Source organism: Puma concolor, chromosome A3 (assembly GCF_028749965.1).
Source record: "Puma concolor isolate L17-30 chromosome A3, mPumCon1.1.hap2, whole genome shotgun sequence".
Classification (NCBI taxonomy): domain Eukaryota; kingdom Metazoa; phylum Chordata; class Mammalia; order Carnivora; family Felidae; genus Puma; species Puma concolor.
Window position 1 is genome coordinate 20,025,169 of NC_141669.1, and position 20,533 is coordinate 20,045,701.

The window sequence follows — 20,533 nt, forward strand, 5'->3', positions numbered from 1 at the left end:
ACAGGGAATCCTCTATTTTCAAACTAGTGAGTTTGTTTGTTAGCAGGAAATAAACCTATGGATAACAGGAAGTTGGTGGATGTAATTTCTGCAGACCTTCAAAAGGCATCGGAGATGAATCCAGACCAGAAACTATTTAAAAGACTGAATCACACGAGAACTGGGTGGTTCTGTGGCGGATCAGGCTGGAGTAAAGCCAGTAAACAAAGAGCGGGGGCAGCAGGCACTTCTCTCAATGGAAAAATGTAAACAGTGGGGTCCCCAGGGTTTGGACTGGTTTTACTTCATCGAGGACTCAGAAGGAGAAGGAAGTAGGAGGCGCACAGAGCGCGAAGGAAACTTAGCGCCCTGGGTGGAGGCGAGCAGGTTGATGGGCCTCACCCACAAGGCCCCCCTGCTATGGGCTGGGCCCACCCCGCTGCAGAGAACACGGCTCGGAGTGCACAGCAGGGGCACGTGGCGAATCTGCCATAGAACCGGAAAGGGTGGTAGAGGAGGACTGATCTGAAGTGATGCCCATGGGGGGAAAAGCACTTAGAATAAACCCAGAGAACTTTTTCACCTGAGAGAGAGGAACACAAGGAGTCGTTGGTGACTGCTTGGGCCAATGTAGCTCTTTAAAAAGTTTTAAATTATAGGGGGGAAAAAAACAGGAGGAGGGGAGGAGTAGGTCAAGCACAGAGGAGGAGAGAGGACAGGGCTTCCAGCAAGGCAAGCTCTCCGAAGTCAGAAGGAGCCCTGTGACGGTCAGAGGCCCAGGAGGCAGCCAACACCTGGCCCTGGCGGGTGATCCCCGAGCCCCGGGGAGCGCTGGGGGCGGGGGAGAGGGGGGGGCTGCACTGTCCCAGGCCCACCCCCTCCCAATCGGCCCCTCTCTGGCCCTGGTCGCTGGCCCCGGGCTCCAGGCCTGCACGGCCGCATGGCCACCCCGCGAGGACCTCACCTGCTGCTGGCTCTGCTCCTCGAGGTTCATTTTCACCTCCAGCGACTGGCGGGCCTCCAGGAAGGCCTTGCGGTGCTTGCGGTCCGCCATGTAGTAGGACATGACGCCCACCGTGATGGCGCACAGGTAGAGGCAGACGTTGGCCAGGATCTGTGCCCCGAGGAGAGAAAAGGACAATGGTGAAGGCACATGCTCAGGAGAGAGGATGGAGAAGGGGGGGTGGGTGGTAACGAAAATCAAACCCCTAGTTGTCCAGTGTCCAGGGAGGGCCCCGGCGAGCCTCTGACCCTGATGGGACGTTTAGGGCCTTGGAACAGACCCTGCCCCGCTTACCATAGGCAGGTGAGGCCCCGGCCTGGAAGGCTGGTTATGGGGCTGTTTGCCTCTCCTGCTCACAGTGCAGCTAAATTGGCTGATCCCGTGCACCTGTGTGGCCTGACGGTCCCTCTGCTCCCCAATTCATTCATTCTCTCATTTGTTCAACCACTGCTTACTGAGGACTCACTTATTAGGCGCCCTTAGGTGCTGTGCTGATTAGCTGGGAGGCGAGTGTACAAAACCCCGATCTACTAGCTGGGGGTGTATAATCCTAAAAGCTGCAGGTTGCACTGAAGGTCACAGATGTGAAGCCGTGTTGGGCCAACTCCCAGCCCTCACGCTACCTTCCACGTGACGCTGCAGGTATACAGGTGTCTGGCATTCACGGGCATCCTCCCAGCCAACCCCACCTGCCAGCAGATGAGGGGTGGCCGGTACCAGTACCGAGGTCCCATGAGGAAGTTACGGGAAGGGGACAGGGCAGCTGTGCGACGGATGTCTGTCCTGCAAGCTCGGTACATCGGTACAAAGGCCTTCTTGGGCACTGAGTCTGTTCCTCCATCCTTGGCACCCTCCAGGCTCCACTAGGTGTCTGTGGTCCCCAGTCCGTTTCCACAGGCTGCTGGGATTGCAGACTCAACCGCCTCCTGCTGCAGGTAACCTTGGATATGGACCTGAACGTTCAAACCACATCTCATTTCCTGGTGCTCATTTCCTGGGCCCCAGTCTTTGACCCTGACTGGGCCCCATCTGGGGCTGCACCAGGTTCTAGCTCCTCCTGCTTCTCCAAAGCCACCTGCCAGGAGCCAGCTCCAACAAGGTCTGGCCCTGCCCATGCCCTGAGGCTCACACCCTCCCTACCTGGGTTCCCTGAGGTCCCGCCTGAGGAAGGCAGACCCCTCCTCTGAAGGGCGTGGTTTCTCAGGCAGAAGTCTAGCTGAGATGCGGGTAGGGAGGCAGAAGTTCTTCATTTCTGGCCCCAGGGGGAGAAAGTGTTCTCTTAGTGAAGGATAATGGATTCTGGGTAGCTGAAAAATGCAGGGAAGTCAATTTTAGATTTTTAAAGAAGATGGCTTAATAGACGATGAGAGGTTAATTCTGACATTAATTTTCTGGATACTCTTGGTTATGCCATATTCCCCTCTGTTTTTGCGTTTTATCAGGGCTGATCAGTGCTAACCCTGAGGACCCACCACCCCCGGCAGAAAGTTCCTGCAGGCCTGGGCACTCATCACAGGCCCACTGAATAATGAGTTAGTACATGCGATGTGTCTTGAGACTGGTCATAAAGTCACCAGACGCAGACCTCACAAGCTCCTTAAACTGCTGGTTCCAGCAACTAACAACTCATTGTGTTCTTGGGGCTGGGCAGCCCCATCACTATACCATTCATGGGGCAAGTGGGCAATTTCAAAAATCCTAAGGGATATCTCTTGAACTTTTGCTTGGACATGATAGGCCATTCCCACCTGAGCACTATCAATATGGCCTCAGGACACTTATTAAATACCTGATAACCCAAAGAGCTGCCAATTTACATTAAGTGAGTCAAAGCAAATCACAAAGATCACGCTGCGTCTCCAAGCCGGTCTGGCCTGAGGTCCAAGAATGTCTACCAGCCCAAAGGTCACCTTCCTCTGGGGGCTGTATAGCCTTAGAATCTGCCCAGTCCCAAATTCATGGCACAGGAAGCTAGTCAACAAGGTCAGGCTGTACCTCAGGCATCTCACCGACTGGGGGCACTTTGCCAAAACCCACACAGGGTCCGGATACAGCAGTCACCAGGGCTGAGGGTCTCTAGGTCCTAGAGGTCAAGGGAGTAGCTGCATGCAGACGAGCCACAAGTCTGGGCCCCATACCTACCGGTGTCAACAACTCTGAACCAGAGGCTCCAGACCCATCTCTGGCCCTGGCCACCACTTGGGCTGTCACACTGAGCCATGGACAGAGCTCTACACCTAGGGGTCTCTTGCCCCCCAACAGGTCCTGCTGTCCACCTCACGGGGTGGATAGAGCAGACTCCATAAAGTGTAAGCACTGAGCCGGTGTCAGTAATAACTGTTTTACTCCCCATCGGGGTCCCTCCTTAAGTAAACCACCTGCTCTGTAGACAGAGAGCAACTATAACAGGAAAGCTTTAAACCAACTCCCACCAAAGGTTATTATCCAAAGAGTATAAGAGGGGTGCCTGGGTGGCTCAGTCGGTTAAGCGTCTGACTCTCGATTTTGGCTTAGGTCACGATCTCTTGGTTCGGGAGTTTGAGCCCTGCGTTGGACTCTGTGCTGACAGTGTGGAGCCTGCTTTGGATTCTCTCTGTCCCTCCCCTGTTCCCTCTCTCCCTCTCCAAACAAACAAACAAACAAAGAGTATAACAGGATTCAGGTTTGGTTCACAATGGAAACCATCTCTACGGGACAACACTCCCTTCAGCCTATTTTAAAATAAGACCCACGTTTGCATTCCACTTGGCAGGTGCAGAAAACAAACTTAGGAGGAGCCCTGGACTGTTGCCCTGCCCCTCGCTGGATGGGGAACCTGCTACGTCAAGAAACTTCCCTGAGCCCCCACTTCACCACCTATGAGCTGAGGGGCCGCCTACCTCATCTCGGAAGTCCCTGCAGTCCTGACCCCGGCTGGCCCTCATCAGACCTCACTTCTGAGGGCAAAGGCGGGCCTGGAAATAACCTGCTTGGAAAGGCTGGAGGGAAGGCAAGGCGGGTCGGTTCCCAGGGTGGCCAGAGGGTCATACCGCTTCCTGTCCCCTGCCCACCCCTTCTTGACCTGCACTCTCAGCTCATCTGTGAGGGGATGTGGAGGCAAATGGCCATGTCCAGGCCACACGCCGGAGAGTCCTGTGGGTCCCGCACATCCCCCCCATGCCAGGGAATTCTCTCCCTGCATCGCAGTGAGCTTATTCCTTCCTAGAGGATTCTCCCAGGAGCCCCAGGCTGTGCTTCTCAGAGCTCCCCCAATTCTCTAAACTTACCTCAACGAAAGGGTCCTCAGGGTTGCTGTGGATCCCGTGCTCCCCAGAGCCACCTGAGGTAGTGCAACCACGTCACAACTTGCCCCTCACCCCAACCCCTTCAGAGGGGTCCAGTATGGTCTTCCCCCTACTTGCCCTTCCCCTTCTGGGGAGCAGATGAGCAGGCCAGAAGCCATCACAAACCTGACCTCCCAGCCTCATGGTCTCCCGGGACGCAGCGCTCTAATATCCCAGCTGCTGCACCCCAACCCTCTCCCACGCCACCTCAGCCCAAGAACAGAGGAATGAGGCTCGGTCACTTTGCTGGGCGGGGTATAGGCCAGGACAGTAGTGGGGATGGTCCTGGAAATATCCAGGAGATGAGGCTGCGCAAAGATGCAGACAGAGGTCGGGTGGGTGGGGATCACATCCGATCAGGGAGGTGACGCACGGCTTCAGGAAGACGTGGGCTCTACAGAGATGGGGTCTCAGAAACAAAGACTGCCTCGGATACCACACTCAGCGACCAAGCGTGGCAGGAAGGCTTCTCCTCTCATCATCGTCAATGACTGCCTGAGGGAGCTCAGCGCCAGGGGTTTGCAGACATGACACCTGACCCTGTGAACAGACAGGGAGGTTCCCAGCTCAGGCAGTTCCGAAGGCCAAGCAGGAGCCCTGATGCGGCATCCTGGCTCTTTCGGGGTGGCCCAGGAGGGGGTGGGGGCAGCTTGTCACACTGGACTCAACACACATTTCCGTCTCGGGGGGGATTCCCCCGCACAAGCCTGAGAAGCTCTGCTCTGGGGTGCCACGGAGGTCACCTCTTCTTACCCCAGGGAACCCCTTTCCCCAGTGAAAGAGACTGGGCAGCAATCTCATTGCAAAAGAACTGTTATTTTTTCTTAAACACAAGATTTTTAAACTAACAAGGAGAATGAACGAATCTCCCAAGTGGGTAAACATTCAGACTCAACAGCTTCATCTAACCCAGGACAGCCGGATGAAATGTTTGTAATACCCCAGCTCAGAAATGCAGCCGTGAGAAAATTCCTTTACGAAGTCCTTCCTCTTGGAATTTGATGAATCACAATATCCTGCACATTTCTGCCAGTCCACAGGGACATGGGGCTGCTCTAAGCAGGGCTTTAAAAGAGAAGTCATCCCCCTGGAGGCAGGCTGGTGCCTCAACTGCCGAGGCTGACCCCTCCCCATAGGCTCATTCCAGCCTGGAGATTCCAGAATACTCCAGAACTGGGGAGAAGAAACCCAGGGAGAGAAGGCTGCTCTGGGAGCCAACATCCTTGTGAGCTGCCCTTGGAGACCTCATGATGCTCTGCTGTCAGGGGAAGACCATACTGGAGCCTCTGTTCATTAAAACTAACTTAGATGTTTTGGGAAAAAAAAAAAAAAAATTTCCACGGAGCCGTAAAGCAGGAAGGAACAGGGCAGAAGTTATCTCTGCAGACAACCAACCTCCCCAGCCCAAGGAAGACAGGCCGAAGCCTGGGGTGGCCACCACTCAGTGCCTGTGGGCCCCACTCTGGAGCCGTGCTCCCTGCAGACTGGAGGGGACCTTCCTCATCATCAACATGTCCCTGCTGACATGTCCCCTCCTCACAGAGGCCTGCCCTGACCTCCCCCCACCCCCCCCCCCACACGCTCTCTCTTTTCCTGTTTAAGACCCTGCAGAGAAGTATCTGCATTTTTTATTCGTCCTTTTATTTGTCCGTTTACTCTGTTTACTTTACTAGAAAGCAAGCTCCAAGGGGACGGGGCTTTGGTTCTGTTTCCCTGCAGATTCCCCAGTGCCTAGGATGTGACTAGGCATCTCACTAGTGTGAGATGTGACTTCTTCATCCTCGCAGGAACCCCGAAGGCTGGGCCAGTAAGATCAAAAGAGAGGTTATATGCGACACGCCCGGGACAGGGCTTGGCACAAAATATGTTCTTAGTGACTTTCTATTCCTCTGGAGGGGAGAAGGGAAATTCGTGCCTAACAATAAGACTAATGGAGTTTCATCACACCTCCATATTCACAATCCTACTGGCCACAACAAGCAAAGTTCTTATTCTCATTTTACGGAAGACACTTGAAGCCCCCAGAAATGAGGCTGTGAGCCTGTGGTCTCCTGGCAGTGCTGACGCTGGAGCTCAGATCTCCTTACTCTTTTTTCCCCGCGACAAGCAGAGTTTGAGTTTTAAGGCATTAATTAAACATCTGCTCTGACCCAGGGGACTGCGTATCAGAAGCCAGCCTGGCCTCGGGGTGGGTCCACCGCGGCTCTCATGCCCAGCTAGCAAGACGCCAGCCAAGCATGATGCCAGGGCTTTCCCTACGTCACTCAGCCGAGTTGTGACGAGGGTCAGTGGAGGCTGAAGTCCCAGGCACTGGGGGCCCGTGGGGAGCACAGAACCCAGGAAGGACCTGTGGCATCTATACAGGTGGGGAGGTCTGCAGACAGTGGAGGGGGTAGATGCTCTCGTGCTGGCCCACAGCAAACTCCAGCATCGCTGTGCCAGGAGACGTCTGGGGTCTCCAAGAAATGTAACCCTACCCAGCACAATTCAAGGTTTGAGCCTTGGGGTACCGCTGAAGGGTCCTTCCAAGCTTGTCCGGTTTCTACCACGTGCCTCAAAACAAAAGGACCTCTAGAAACTTCCAATTTGTTTCATAGCTTGGGCGAGTCTCTGCTAACAGATACGCAATGTCCACCTTCTTCCAAAACAAAGACGACTTCCAGAATAGGCATCTAGCCAATGTGACATGTTACACAAGGCCCCTCATGATCTGCCAGGTAATCCCCAAACAGAATCAATCAATCAATCAATCATTCATTCATTCATTCATTCATTCAAAGACTTAGTGAATGTCCACCCTGTGGCAGGTAGGTATTTGGCAGGTAGCAATGAATATGGCAGAAAAAGTTCCTGCTGTCAGGAGCTGATGTTTTGCTAACAGTAGATAAAAAAGAAGCATGATTCGATAATAAAAGTATCAGAGCCCAGCAGAGAATAAAAATGATAAAGTAACAGGTAGCTGCTTTAGACTAGAAGGTGAAGGAGATTGTTGGCCCCAATTCGTCACTCCCCCGTACAAGTATCACAGAGCCACACACTTGTCATAGCCTCACGGAGAAGGTTCCCTCCCGCTGACTCTGACCACGGGATCTGCTCTGGTCAAATGGATGTCAGCACATAGGACACGAGCAAATGTTTGTAATTCGCCTGCGCTTCCTTCTGGGCTTCCACCGTTGCTATGAGAACAATATGCACCAAGAACCTCACTGGTACAGTGCATGAGGGACCTGTGGAGCCAAGCAAAACTCAAGCTCCAGCCTGGAGCAAAACCCAGCTGAACCAAGCCCAGGTCAGGCCCCAGCCTAGCCATGGATGTACGAGTGAGAAACGTGTGGTTGCGAGCCACTGACTTTCGGGTTGTTACACTGCATTAAGTGACAAGAGCCAGTTAATGCAGGTTGGTTAGGACAGGTGTTCCCGAAGTGGTGGCATCTGTCTTTAATTTACACCCAAGTTAGTTGGCATATAGTGCAATAATGATTTCAGGAGTAGATTCCAGTGATTCATCCCCTACGTATAACACCCAGTTCTCATCCCAACAAGTGTCCTCCTTAATGCCCCTTCCCCATTTAGCGCATCTTCCCACCCACAGCCCCTCCGGCAACCCTCAGTTTGTTCTCTGTGTTTAAGAGTCTCTTCTGTTTTGTCCCCCTCCCTGTTTTTATATTTGTTTTGCTTCCCTTCCCTTATGTTCATCTGTTTTTTATCTTAAATTCCACATATGAGGGAAGTCATATGATATTTGTCTTTCTCTAATTTTGCTTAGCATAATACCCTCTAGTTCCATCCACATTGTTGCAAATGGCAAGATTTCATTCTTTTTGATTGCCGAGTAATACTCCATTATATATATATATATATATATATATATATATATATATATATATATATACACACACACACACACACATCTTCTTTATCCATTCATATGTCAGTGGACATTTGGACTCTTTCCACACTTTGCCTACTGTTGATATCGCTGCTATAAACATTGGGGTGCACATGCCCCTTTGAAACAGCATACCTGCATCCCTTGGATAAATACCTAGTGGTGCAATTGCTGGGTCGTAGGGTAGTTCTATTTTTAACTTTTTGAGGAACCTCCATACTGTTTTCCAGAGTATTGCACAAGTTTGCATTCCCACCAGCAGTGCAAAAGAGACCCTCTTTCTCCACATCCTCGCCAACATCTGTTGTTGCCTGAGTTGTTAATTTTAGCCATTCTGACAGGTGTGAGGTGGTATCTCACTGTGGTTTTGATTTGTATTTCCCTAATGATGAGTGACGTTGAGCATTTTTTCATGTCGGTTAGCCATCTAGATGTCTTCTTTGGAAAAGTGTCTATTCATGTCTCTTACCCATTTTTTCACTGGATTATTTGTTTTTTGGGTGTTGAGTTTGATAAGTTCTTTATGGATTTTGGATATTAACACTTTATCTGATATGTCATTTGCAAATATCTCCTCCCATTCCATTGGTTGCCTTTTAGTTTTGCTGATTTTTTTCCTTTGCTGTGCAGAAGCTTTTTATTTTGATGAGGTCCCAATAGTTCATTTTTGCTTTTGTTTCCCTTGCCTCTGGAGATGTGTTGAGTAAGAAGTTGCTGTGGTCAAGATCAAAGAGGTTTTTTGCCTGCTTTCTCCTCTAGGATTTTGATGGCTTCCTGTGTCACATTTAGATCTTTCACGCATTTTGAGCTTATTTTTGTGTATGGTATAATAAAGTGATCCAGGTTCATTTTTCTGCATATCACTGTCCAGTTTTCCGAACACCATTTGCTGAAGAGACTGTCTGTATTCCATTGGATGTTCTTTCCTGCTTTGTCAAAGATTAGTTGGCCATACGTCTGTGGGTCCATTTCTGGGTTCTCTATTCTGTTCCATTGACCTGAGTGTCTGTTTTTGTGCCAGTACCATACTGTCTTGACGATTACAGCTTTGTAACACATCTTAAGGTCCAGGATTGTGATGCCTCCAGCCTTGGTTTTCTTTTTCAGGATTGCTTTGGCTATTTGGGGTCTTTTCTGGTCCCATACAAATTTTAGGATTGTTTGGTCTAGTTCTGTGAAGAATGCTGGTGTTATTTTGATAGGGATTTCACTGAATATCTAGATTGCTTTGGGTAGTATCAACATTTTAACAGTATTTTTCTTCCAATCCATGAGCATGGAATATTTTTCCATTTTTTTGTGTCTTCTTCAATTTCTTTCATAAGCTTACTATAGTTTTCAGTGTATAGATTTTTCACTTCTTTGGTTAGGTTTATTCCTAGGTATTTTATGGGTTTTGGTACAATTGTAAATAGGATTGATTCCTTGATTTCTCTGTTGCGTCACTACTGGTGTATAGAAATGGAACTGATTTGTGCACATAGACTTTATACCCTGTGACTTTGCTGAATTCATGGATCAGTTCTAGTAGTTTTTTGGTGGAATCTTGTGGGTTTTCCATATAGAGTATCATGTCGTCTGTGAAGAGTGAAAGTTTGACTTCCTCCTTGCCACTTTGGATGCCTTTTATTCCTTTGTGTTGTCTGATTGCTGAGGCTAGGACTTCCAACGCTATGTTAAATAACAATGGCAAGCATAGACATCCCTGTCATGTTCCTAACCTTAGGGGGAAAGCTCTCAGTTTTTCCCCACTGAGGATGATATTAGCAGTGGCTCTTTCCTATATGACTTTTATGATTGAGGTATGATCATTTTATCCGTTTCTTGAGGGTTTTTATCAAGAAAGGATGCTGTATTTTGTCAAAAGCTTTCTCTGCATCTATTGAGAGGATCATGTGGTTCTTGTCCTTTCTTTTATTGATGTATCACACTGATTGTTTTGCGGATATTGAACCAGCCCTGCATCCTAGGTATAAATCCCACTTGGTCGTGGTGAATAATTCTTTTAATGTATTGTTGGATATGGTTGGCTAGTATCTTGTTGAGGATTTTTGCATCCATGCTCATCAGGGAAATTGGTCTGTACTTCTCCTTTTTAGTGGGGTCTTTGTCTGGTTTTGGAATCAAGGTAATGCTGGCTTCATAGAATGAGTTTGAAAGGTTTTCTTCCATTTCCATTTTTTGGAACAGCTTCAAAAGAATAGGCATTAACACTTCTTTAAATATTTGGTAGAATTCCCCTGGAAAGCCATCCAGCCCTGGACTCTTGTTTTTTGGGAGATTTCTGATTACTAATTCGATTTCTTTATTGGTTATGGGTCTGTTCAAATTTTCTATTTCCTCTCATTTCAGTTTTGGTAGTTTAAATATTTCTAGGAATTTGTCCATTTCTTCCAGATTGCCCAATTTATTGGTGTATAATTGCTCATCATATTCTATTATTGTTTGCATTTCTGCAGTGTTGGTTGTGATCTCTCCTCTTTCATTCTTGATTTTATTTATTTGGGTCCTTTTTTTCTTTTTGATCAAACGGGCTAGGGGTTTATCAATTTTGTTAGTTCTTTCAAAGAACCAGCTCCTAGTTTCATTGATCTTTTCTACTGCTTTATTTATTTCAATAGCATTGATTTCTGCTTTAATCTTTATTATTTCCCATCTTCTGCTAGTTTGGGGTTTTATTTGCTGTTATTTTCCCAGCTCTTTAGGTGTAGGGTGTATCTGAGACCTTTCTTCCTTCTTTAGGAAGATATACTTCCCTCTCATGACCACCTTTGTTGCATCCCAGAGGTTTTGGCATTATCATCTTCATTGACTTCCATGTACTTTTTAATTTCCTATTTAACTTCTTGGTTAGCCCATTAATTCTTTAGGAGGATGTTCTTTAGTCTTCAAGTATCTATCTTTCCCAATTTTTTCTTGTGGTTAATTTCGAGTTTCATAGCGTTGTGGTTTGAAAATATGCACAGTATGATGTCGATCTTTTCATACTTGTTGAGGGCTAATTTGTGTCCCAGTATGTGATCTACTCTGGAGAATGTTCCATGTGCACTCAAGAGGAATGTGTATTCTGCTGCTTTAGGATGAAATGTTCTGAATATATCTGTTAAGTCCATCCAGTCCAGTGTGCCATTCAAAGTCATTGTTTCCTTGCTGACTTTCTGTTCAGATGATCTGTCCATTGCTGTAAGTGGGGTGTTGAAGTCCCCTACTATTATGGTATTATTATCAGTGAGTTTCTGTATGTTTGTGACTAATTGATCTATATATTTGGGTTCTTCCACACTGGGGGCATAAATGTTTACAATTGTTAGGTCATCTGGGTGGATAAACCCCTTAATTATGATATAATGCCCTTCTTCATCTCTTGTTACAGTCTTTATTTCAAAACCTATATTGTCTGCTGTAAGTATGGCTACTCTAGCTTTCTTTTGGTGATCATTAGCATGACAGATGTTCTCCATTCCCTTACTTTCAATCTGAAGGTGACTTTAGGTCTAAAATGGGTCACTTGTAAACAGCACAAAGATGAGTCTTGTTTTCTTATCCATTCTTTTTATATGTCTTTTGACTGGAACATGTAGTCCATTGACATTTAGAGTGAATAGTGAAAGATATGAATTTATTGCCATTGTGTTGCCTGTAGAGTTGGAGTTTCTGGTGGTGTTCTCTGGTCCTTTCTAGTCTTTGTTGCTTTTGGTCTTTTTTGTTTTGTCTTTTCTACCCTCAGAAGCCCCCTTGAAATTTCTTGCAGGGCTGGTTTAGTGGTCATGCACTCCTTTAGTTTTTGTTTGGGAAATTCTCTCTCTCCTTCCAGTTTGAATGACAACCTTGCTGGATAAAGAATTCTTGGGTGCATATTTTTCCAATTCAGCACACTGAATATATCCTGCCACTCCTTTCTGGCCTACCAAGTTTCTGTGGATAGGTCTGCTATGAACCTGATCTGTCTTCCTTTGTAGGCTAAAGACTTTTTTTCCCTTGCTGCTTTCATGATCCTTTCCTTGTCTGTGTATTTTGTGAATTTGACTATGAAAGGCCTTGTTGATGGTCAGTCTTTGTTAAATCCAATGGGAGTTCTCTGTGTTTCCTGGATTTTGATGTCTATATCTTTCCCCAGGTTAGGAAAGTTTTCCACTATGATTTGCTCACATAAACCTTCTACCCCTTTTTCTCGCTCTTCATCTTCTGGGACCCCTATTACTCAGATTTTATTCCTTTTTAATGAGTCACTGTGTCCTCTAATTCTTATATCATACTCTTTTGCCTTAGCTTCCCTCTTTTTTTCCTGCTTCATTATTCTCCATAAGTTTGTCCTCTATATCACTGATTCACTGCTCTGCTTCATCCATCCTTGCCACCATGGCATCCATTCAAGATTGCATCTCAATTATAGCATTTTTCATTTAATCCTGACTAAATTTTACCTTCTTTTATCTCCACAGAAAGGGATTCTATGCTTTTTTCAACCCCAGCTAGCATTCTTATTATCATGATTCTAAATTCTGGTTCAGACATCTTGCTTGTACCTGCATTAATTCCCTGGCTGTCATTTCTTCCTATTCTTTCTTTTGGGGTGAATTCCTTTGTTTCATCATTTTGAAGGAAGAAAAAGAATAAAATAAAATTAAATTAAATTAAAATTAAAAAATTAAAAACAACACAAAAAGGCTGTCATCAAAGGATGCTAGATCCTAGGTGTGTTTTGGTCTGATTGTCGAAACAGCTTGATAGAATAAAGGAAAAAGGGAAAGAAAAGAAAGGAAACATAAGGAAAAAACAAGGAAGATGTTTGAAAAATTTTTTAAATGAATACAATAAAATAGAATAAGATGAAATCATGAAAGTAAAATAGAATAAAAACTTGCAAAAAATAAATATTGTAGAAAAAAATCTTTTTTATAAGAACGGAAAATAAAAATAAGTTTTTTCTCTTTCTGTATTCAAGAATAAGAAAAAAGTGAACAGATGGACCAGCAAACAGAATGAAATATGATTGAAATTACATCCAGTTTCCCCTAGAATTCAAACTATGAAGACTTTATAGTCTGTAAACTAAGCAGGTGGAGAGATTTATGATGTTCCTCTACAGCATGCTTGGCACAGTTGGATGGGGGGCTTTGTGAAACAGCTCCGTTCTCCACTAGATGGAGCTGCTTAGTTTACTGGGGTGGATCATTGTGGCACATATATGCATGTATGTGCATGCACAGGAGAGGTGAAACTGGTGTAACCCAGCTACCCAATCTCTAATATCAGAACTCTTTGCTCTGACTGGCAATCAAGCACCCCTCTTTTGTCTCTGGCTTCAGTCCACTCCCGGCTTCTACACTATCCATGACCATGCCGTCAGGCTGCCAGGCAGCACCTCCGTCCCAAGTTTCATCTCAGATGGGGCTGTGTTTCCAAACCCCTCACTTCTGAGGGCCCTGTGGCTTTGACCTGCTCAGACCCTCTGGGCGAAGGTCTCCCCGAGCAATGGCTAGGTGCCAGCCTGCTCCCAAGAACGTTCATGCAACTGCACTGCTGCAGATGCCCAGAGACTGAGACCGGGTTCCAGCCCACCCCAGAAAAAGTTCGCATGATCATGTAGCAGCAGCGTTTCAGGGATTACGGTAAATCACAACACACATCTGGCGCCAGGCTTCACCGCCTCTTAACATCCTTGTTCCAACACCAGCAAATGTGGCTGTTCTCTGGGGTCCACTGGGACCTCTGCCTGTGGGGAGGCTGTACAGCCTCTACCAAATGTCCTCTCAGCTGGGGAACTGCCTCTCCCCATGTGGCCCAAGGACCCCACTTTCTGCTCCTGGGGATTTGCCCTTCCCACCAGAGCTCTGCCAGGTATCAAGCTGAGGAGTTTCAGACTTTGTGCTCCCCTGTTCAAAGTCTTATGGTATCCAAACCCTCTCCTTTCTCACTTTCTTGTTAAGTCCCTTATGGGTGTTTCCACTTTCTCTTTCTCTCCAGCTGTTTTCAGGGGGAAGTGCTTTTCCTGTGCTTCCCCCACCCCCATCTCCAACCTCTCTCCACAAGCAAAAACAGCTCCCTACCCTCTGCGGGTTCTCTCTCCCCCAGTTCACCTCTTCATGCCACATACTTGCCGAGTTCTGTGGTTCAAGTTATGCAGATTGCTGTGTTAATCCTCAGATCAATTTTCTAGGTGTGCAGGATGGTTTGTTGTTGATCTAGCTGCATTTCAGAGATGAGAGATGCAAAAAACTTCCATGCTGCTCTGCCATCTTGGCCCCCCCTCCCTGAAGTGGTGGCATTTAAACAGAGATATGAATGACAAAAAAGACATAGCCATGGGAAAACTATTAACCAAGACCATCCTGGATGGATAATATATTGCAAAGGCCCTGGGACACATGCCTCTTTTCCATGGACACCCCCACCATACCCTCTGATACTTCTGAGTGTCTCTCTCCCAAACTAAAACACAGGAAGTCCCCAAGGTCAGGGTGTCTCACTCACATTTTCAGCCTCTGGGGCTGATACACTGGCTGACACAGAGCAAAGCTAGCTGCATGAATAGCTCCAGAAGGCAGGCCAGAGAATAGTTCATTCTTCACAGAGGTGTTCCCCTTGATAAGAGAGCCAAAATCAAGCTAGAGAAAGGCTAGAAGCAGTGGTTTTCAAGTGGTGGTGGTGGTGGTGGTGGTGGTGGTGGTGTGTGTGTGTGTGTGTGTGTGTGTGTGTTGGGGGGGGTGATCCGACCCTGCTGGGGGCTATATGGCCATATATCTGGGGACATTTTTGATTTTTTGGTTGTGGTGAGTAGGCGGGAGAGTGCTCCTGGCATCTACTGAGTGGAGACCATGGCTGCTGCTGAATACCCTCCAGTGCACAAAGCAGGCCTCACAGTAAATAATGACCTAGCCCCAAATGTCAACAGACCCGAGCTCAAGAAACCTTGGCTAGTACAATGCAGTCTTCCTTTTGGATCCCTGAGCATTCATGTGAAATTTCCTAAGCTTTAATTACTGAACAATAATGAACTCTGAGGACAAAGATATGAGCAAGCAGATTTTTTTTTTTTTTTTTTTTTTTTTTTTTTTTTTTTTTTTTTAAATTTTTTTTTTCAACGTTTATTTATTTTTGGGACAGAGAGAGACAGAGCATGAACGGGGGAGGGGCAGAGAGAGAGGGAGACACAGAATCGGAAACAGTCTCCAGGCTCTGAGCCATCAGCCCAGAGCCCGACGCGGGGCTCGAACTCGCGGACCGCGAGATCGTGACCTGGCTGAAGTCGGACGCTTAACCGACTGCGCCACCCAGGCGCCCCAGAGCAAGCAGATTTTTATGTCAATCATAGGCCTTGGGGCTAAGAGGAAAATGCCACTAACACGCGCTGAACATAAGGACACGATGTCTTGATAAATGCTCCTATGATGCAAAGCCAGCTCACATCACTGAGGGAGAGACGATTAAGACCATAGAAGGCCATCCAGTCTGTCTCCCTGTGGGAGGAGATGCAGGAATGAACACCCAACATTTAATATTTTATAATGACCCAGGGATTATTCACTTCAAATCTGAGGAGTAGGATGGGAGAGTCAGTGAACCCCCAAAGTTAGGGGCAAATTGTGTTTTGCCCTTTTCTAGGGGAGCAAATCCATTGCTCTAATCGTATTCTCAAAAGGGCCTGTTAGCCCAGATGATTAAGAATCAAAGAACTAATCAAAAGTTCCCCCTCTCCCCTGGTGGCTTCACTTTAGAAACAGAAAACATGTGGTCACACTATTCTGTGTCTTCTCTTAGTCACCTTGGTCTTTTTTCTCGGGGCCAAATAATTCTAATTTTGCTTAAAGGACTCTATTTTAAAATGTTTAATCATACTTAGCTTCCAGATCCTTTAAAAAAAAAAACAACTCAACCCCACTGACGTCTTGGTAAGTGGCAGGGCTCCATCCTGGGTCCTGGACAGTAAAAAAACGATCTTGATCAAGAGCAGAGATAAAGAAGCTACTGGAAAAAGAGGAAGCACAGATTGATCCTGATGGAGAAAAGGGTAGGTCAGCAAAGACCCCCAAGAGGGAGTAAAACTTGAGCTGGCCCACTCAGTTGTGGTCCTACACACACACTCGCAACACCAAGCTTGTGCAGACATTTTAGTATATGGATTCTGGATGGTAAAGGAAATTTAAGCCAATCTCTGATTACCAAAGTAAAAAAAAAAAAAAAAGAAGAAGCAGTGTCTGGGTGGCTCAGTTGGTCGGGCATCGGTCTTTGGCTCAGGTCGTGATCTCCTGATTCGTGGGTTCGAGCCCCATGTTGGGTTCTGTGCTGACAGCTAAGTCTAGAGCCTGCTTTGGATTTTGTGTCTCCCTCTCTCTCTGCCCCACCCCCCACTCATGCTCTCAAAAATAAACATTAAAAAATTAATTAAAAAAAAGAAAAGAAAAGAAAAGAAAAGAAAAAGAAAAAGAAAAAGAAAAAGAAAAAGAAAAAGAAAAAGAAAAAGAAAAAGAAAAAGAAAAAGAAAAAGAAAAGGGGCACCTGGGTGGCTCAGTCGGTTGAGCGTCTGAATTTGGCTCAGGTCATGATCTCATGGTCTGTGAGTTCAAGCCCCACATCAGGCTCTGCGCTGGCAGCTCAGAGCCTGGAGCCTGCTTCAGATTCTGCGTCTACCTCTCTCTCTGCCCCTCCCAGACTCACGCTCTCTCTTAAAAATAAATAAACATTAAAAAAAAGTTGAAAAAGAAAAAGAAAAATTAGCTACACACTTACGGGAGTAATCAGAATGACAACACAGTCCTATGCTGCCTGCTCAGGTCCTGTTAACCTCTGAGCAATACCAGTTGCATTTAACGTACAGATCCTGACTTTACTCAAGAGCAAATGTACCAGCCCATAGGAAGAGGAGCACATAATCTGAAGACAGAAGATTCTTAGAGTTCCAGAAATATAATCATCACATAAACCTAGCATGAGGAAATGTGGAGGGAGATCACCAATCACACAAAAACATCAAAGCCCCTCTGTACGTACCCACAGAACAGAGCAAGCTCTTAGGATTCCAGAGTTCCCTACTTCTCAATTCAGAATGACTCCAGTCTTGAGAGTGAAACTTTTGGCAGACTCTCAAGCTGCAGAAACCAGCCAGTGCTCCTCCTCTTTGGGGACTCCCTCCCGTTTCTTCTCTCCCACTGTGCTTCTTAGGCATTACCCGGTGGTCTGACTTCCCTACAGCCCCTCAGAGCCTGTCCAGGGACATCTGGAATGGTATTTTTAGTCCCTGGTTTCAACTCAACCCTTCGGGACTTACTCCTTAGTTGCTATTTCTCTAGGTCAGTGCTTCTAAGCCAAGTGCGCTGGGATCCCCAGGGGAACAGGTGAAGAAGGGAGATTCCTGGGTCCCACCTGCCTACTGAGGCCCATGGATCTGCAGTTCACACTCTCTTCTACGAGTTACTGTTCTAGGTGGTGTAATAAGCATTAAAGCAAAGCCAAGATCCTCTCACTTCCCTGGCTCTGGAAACCAAACTCTAGACACACAGGACTGCTTCATGTCATCTCCCTGTGCCTGTCACCTGCTTCTCTTCTGTCCACTGATTTGCTTTCCTTTTCTAATATTCACCCCTCACCCCAAGTGGCCACACCTCCTCCCTGTCTGACCAGCATCTCTTCGTTATAGTCAAAGCCACACCCACAGAGATGTTTTCCATCTATTAATGTGGTTTCATTGGTCCTGCCTTGAGTCTAGTCTCCTAGTCCTCAATTTGGATTTTAAGTCATTTTCCAAATTTCCTTCTTATGGTCCCTTTTTCTGATTGCCCTTCTCCAGTCTCCCAAAAGAGCTAGCACATATTAAGAGAAAGACTGGCCTGTGAGGACGCTGCCAGGCCGTGGGCCAGGTCGCTCAAGGAGGTCTTAATCACACGGCATATTCAAATTCCAAACTTTAAATTCAAAGGCCTGGCAAACTATCACATCTCCTAAATTTCTGTTCTTCTACCTCAACTGTCTTGGATTAGCACCACCTAGGGGTGCTCTCCTCATCCTTACCAGGGGTTCCCACCCCAGGCTTCACCTTAGAATCACCTGAGAGCTATACCCAGGCAGCACCCCAAAACAATGGAACCAGAGGCCCAGATATTGACATTGTTTAAAAGCCCCCAGGTGACACTCAGGTGCAGCCAGAGGTGAGACACAACACTTTGAGTGAGTGGGAATACCCAAGCCTGCCATGGTCTTCCCTACCCAGACTCATCTGAAGGTCCATTTCTGCCAGCTTAGGGATGGGACCACAGCTCACCGACCGTGCACTCCAGATAACTAGAATCCAGCACTGAACGTTGTGCACACCCAGTAAACCTTTGCTGAACGCCTGAACGAGCACTAGCCCTGTCGGGCTGGTGGTCATTTTTGTGCCTCTAGTGGGTCATTCGTCCCGTGGGTCATTCGTCCCATCTGGTCTCCTTCCTTGTCACTCCTCTGGCCACTTCCTGGCCAAAGCCTTACCTTCCATAGGACTAGACACAGACTTCTCCCTGGGCCCTCTCTGATCCTGCCGACCCATCCCCTGGTATCACATTAATCTTCCAAAACTGTCTTTTTGCAAGCCCTACCTCCTGCTCGGAACACATCAATAGCTTCCAATCGTCTAAAAGGTAAAAATTCAAAGTCTTGTGTGTGGGGAGTGGTTGCTGTGGATTTAGGACAACTTCTGTTTTCCTTTTTGCTTTATAACCTCTCTGTTGTGAATCTCTTTGTGAGAAGAAAATAAAGACAATGAGCACTATTTGAAAGTTCCTATTCTTCTACTCACTTGGAATACCCGGCCCACCAGCAGACTTGGGGACCCTTTGGGACAGAGACTCAGCTTCCTGGAAATGCCCTCCTCACATGGAGAAGGCCCTCAATAAATGCCCCGTGGAGAGCAGCTCCACCACAGAGCCTCTGTATCTGGTCCAGGGGTCCACTGAGCAGCTCCTCTCTGTGCACCTGTTTCTACGGGACACACTTCTCCACCCACGTCTTTCAAAGGATCAGCCGGGAAGATGTATCTTCCTCAAGTCCTCAAACAAGACCTGGGCCCAGAACCAATGACTTCACCCTCTGCCCTCCTGCTCTGCTTTGTGAAATGCAGGAATTGGGAACCATAGGGTCACCGCCACCAGGAATGACGGGAGAAGATGCCTTGCTTGCCCCAAGATCACTGTGCAGCATGCTGCCAGGCTAGTTGTTTGTCCCTCATCATTCAGTGCCAACATTTACAAAGGATGCATTCTCCTTATAAACTGGAACTGGTTCAGGCTGTCCCCACAGAATCACCATCTCACTCAGATGAGCCTTTCCTAAGGGAAGATCCTGAGTGGTTCTCTGCCAGCTGATGCACATGGCACAGCCACCCCATCACCAGGGCTCTGCTGGATCATTGCTGTTGGCATGAAGGGCCTATCAGCATCAGCCTGACAATCCCTTACAGATGATGCCACACGACTCACTTGATGGGCTAATCTCCTTTGCAACCACCTAGTTTCCTTCCTCTTGCCCTCAAATGCTTTTTCCACCTGTGAGAGCCAACCGTCCATCCTCTCCCTCAAAGACTGGCCTCCACCACCCAGCCAGCTGGGATTTTCTCATCCTGGGAACACACATTTTCCAGGCTTCCAAACGAGTTCTAAAGCCAGCCCTTGGCTTCCTGAGAGGTTCTTGACTTTTAAAGTCTTTCCATTGGTTTTTGCCTAATTTTCCCATCTATCGTCCTTATGCTTTTGACACACAAATGACCTGATCAGGACCCTCTCTGCCCAAGTGTGGGACTTAAGCCCATCGTCACCATTGCCAGCTCTGCCCACAGTGGCTACTGCACCTCTCCCAGCTCACAGCCTGGGCACCATGCTCCCAAGGCATCCTCCTGTGGGTCCCTGATGACCATCTGTCCCAACACACACACATACACACACACTCTTCCCTCCCTTGGTGAAATACAGCTTGGGGCCAGGAACACAGCAGTTAGACCCCGAGCTTGAATCCTGCCTCTACCACTGTTGGCTGTGGCCTTTGCAAGTCACTTCTGCTCTAAGCCTGTTCCCTTTTCTGTGAAACCAGGATAAAACGGTCCTGCCTTGGTGTGGGGGGCGGAATGTGGTAAGACGATGGGGGTGAAGCGCCCTGCCTCATACCCTACTGGACACAGTAAGGCTCAATAAATATTAGCTATTATAATCAGACATATTATAAATTCCCAACATTGCCACTGAACTTCATTCCCAGTTTTCCAGCTTTCCTAGCCTCCTTTAATGTCTTTTCATCGCCCGGCAAGGTAGGAGTATCAATGGTTCCCAAACCTGTCTGCGCTTGTATTCCCAGGCTCCACTCTCAGGGACTCTG

The 20,533-nt window shown here is 47.3% G+C and overlaps 1 protein-coding gene across 4 annotated transcripts in view; it reads right to left on the bottom strand.

The window, feature by feature from the left end:
* ADCY3 (adenylate cyclase 3) overlaps positions 1 to 20,533 on the bottom strand; it is a 92,062-nt gene that overhangs the window by 43,886 nt on the left and 27,643 nt on the right. For all 4 annotated transcript variants that reach the window (XM_086700133.1, XM_086700131.1, XM_086700132.1 and 1 more), the window contains exon 3: positions 944 to 1,093. In XM_086700133.1, the coding sequence (XP_086556259.1) occupies positions 944 to 1,093 (150 nt within the window). The remainder of the gene's footprint in view (positions 1 to 943; positions 1,094 to 20,533) is intronic.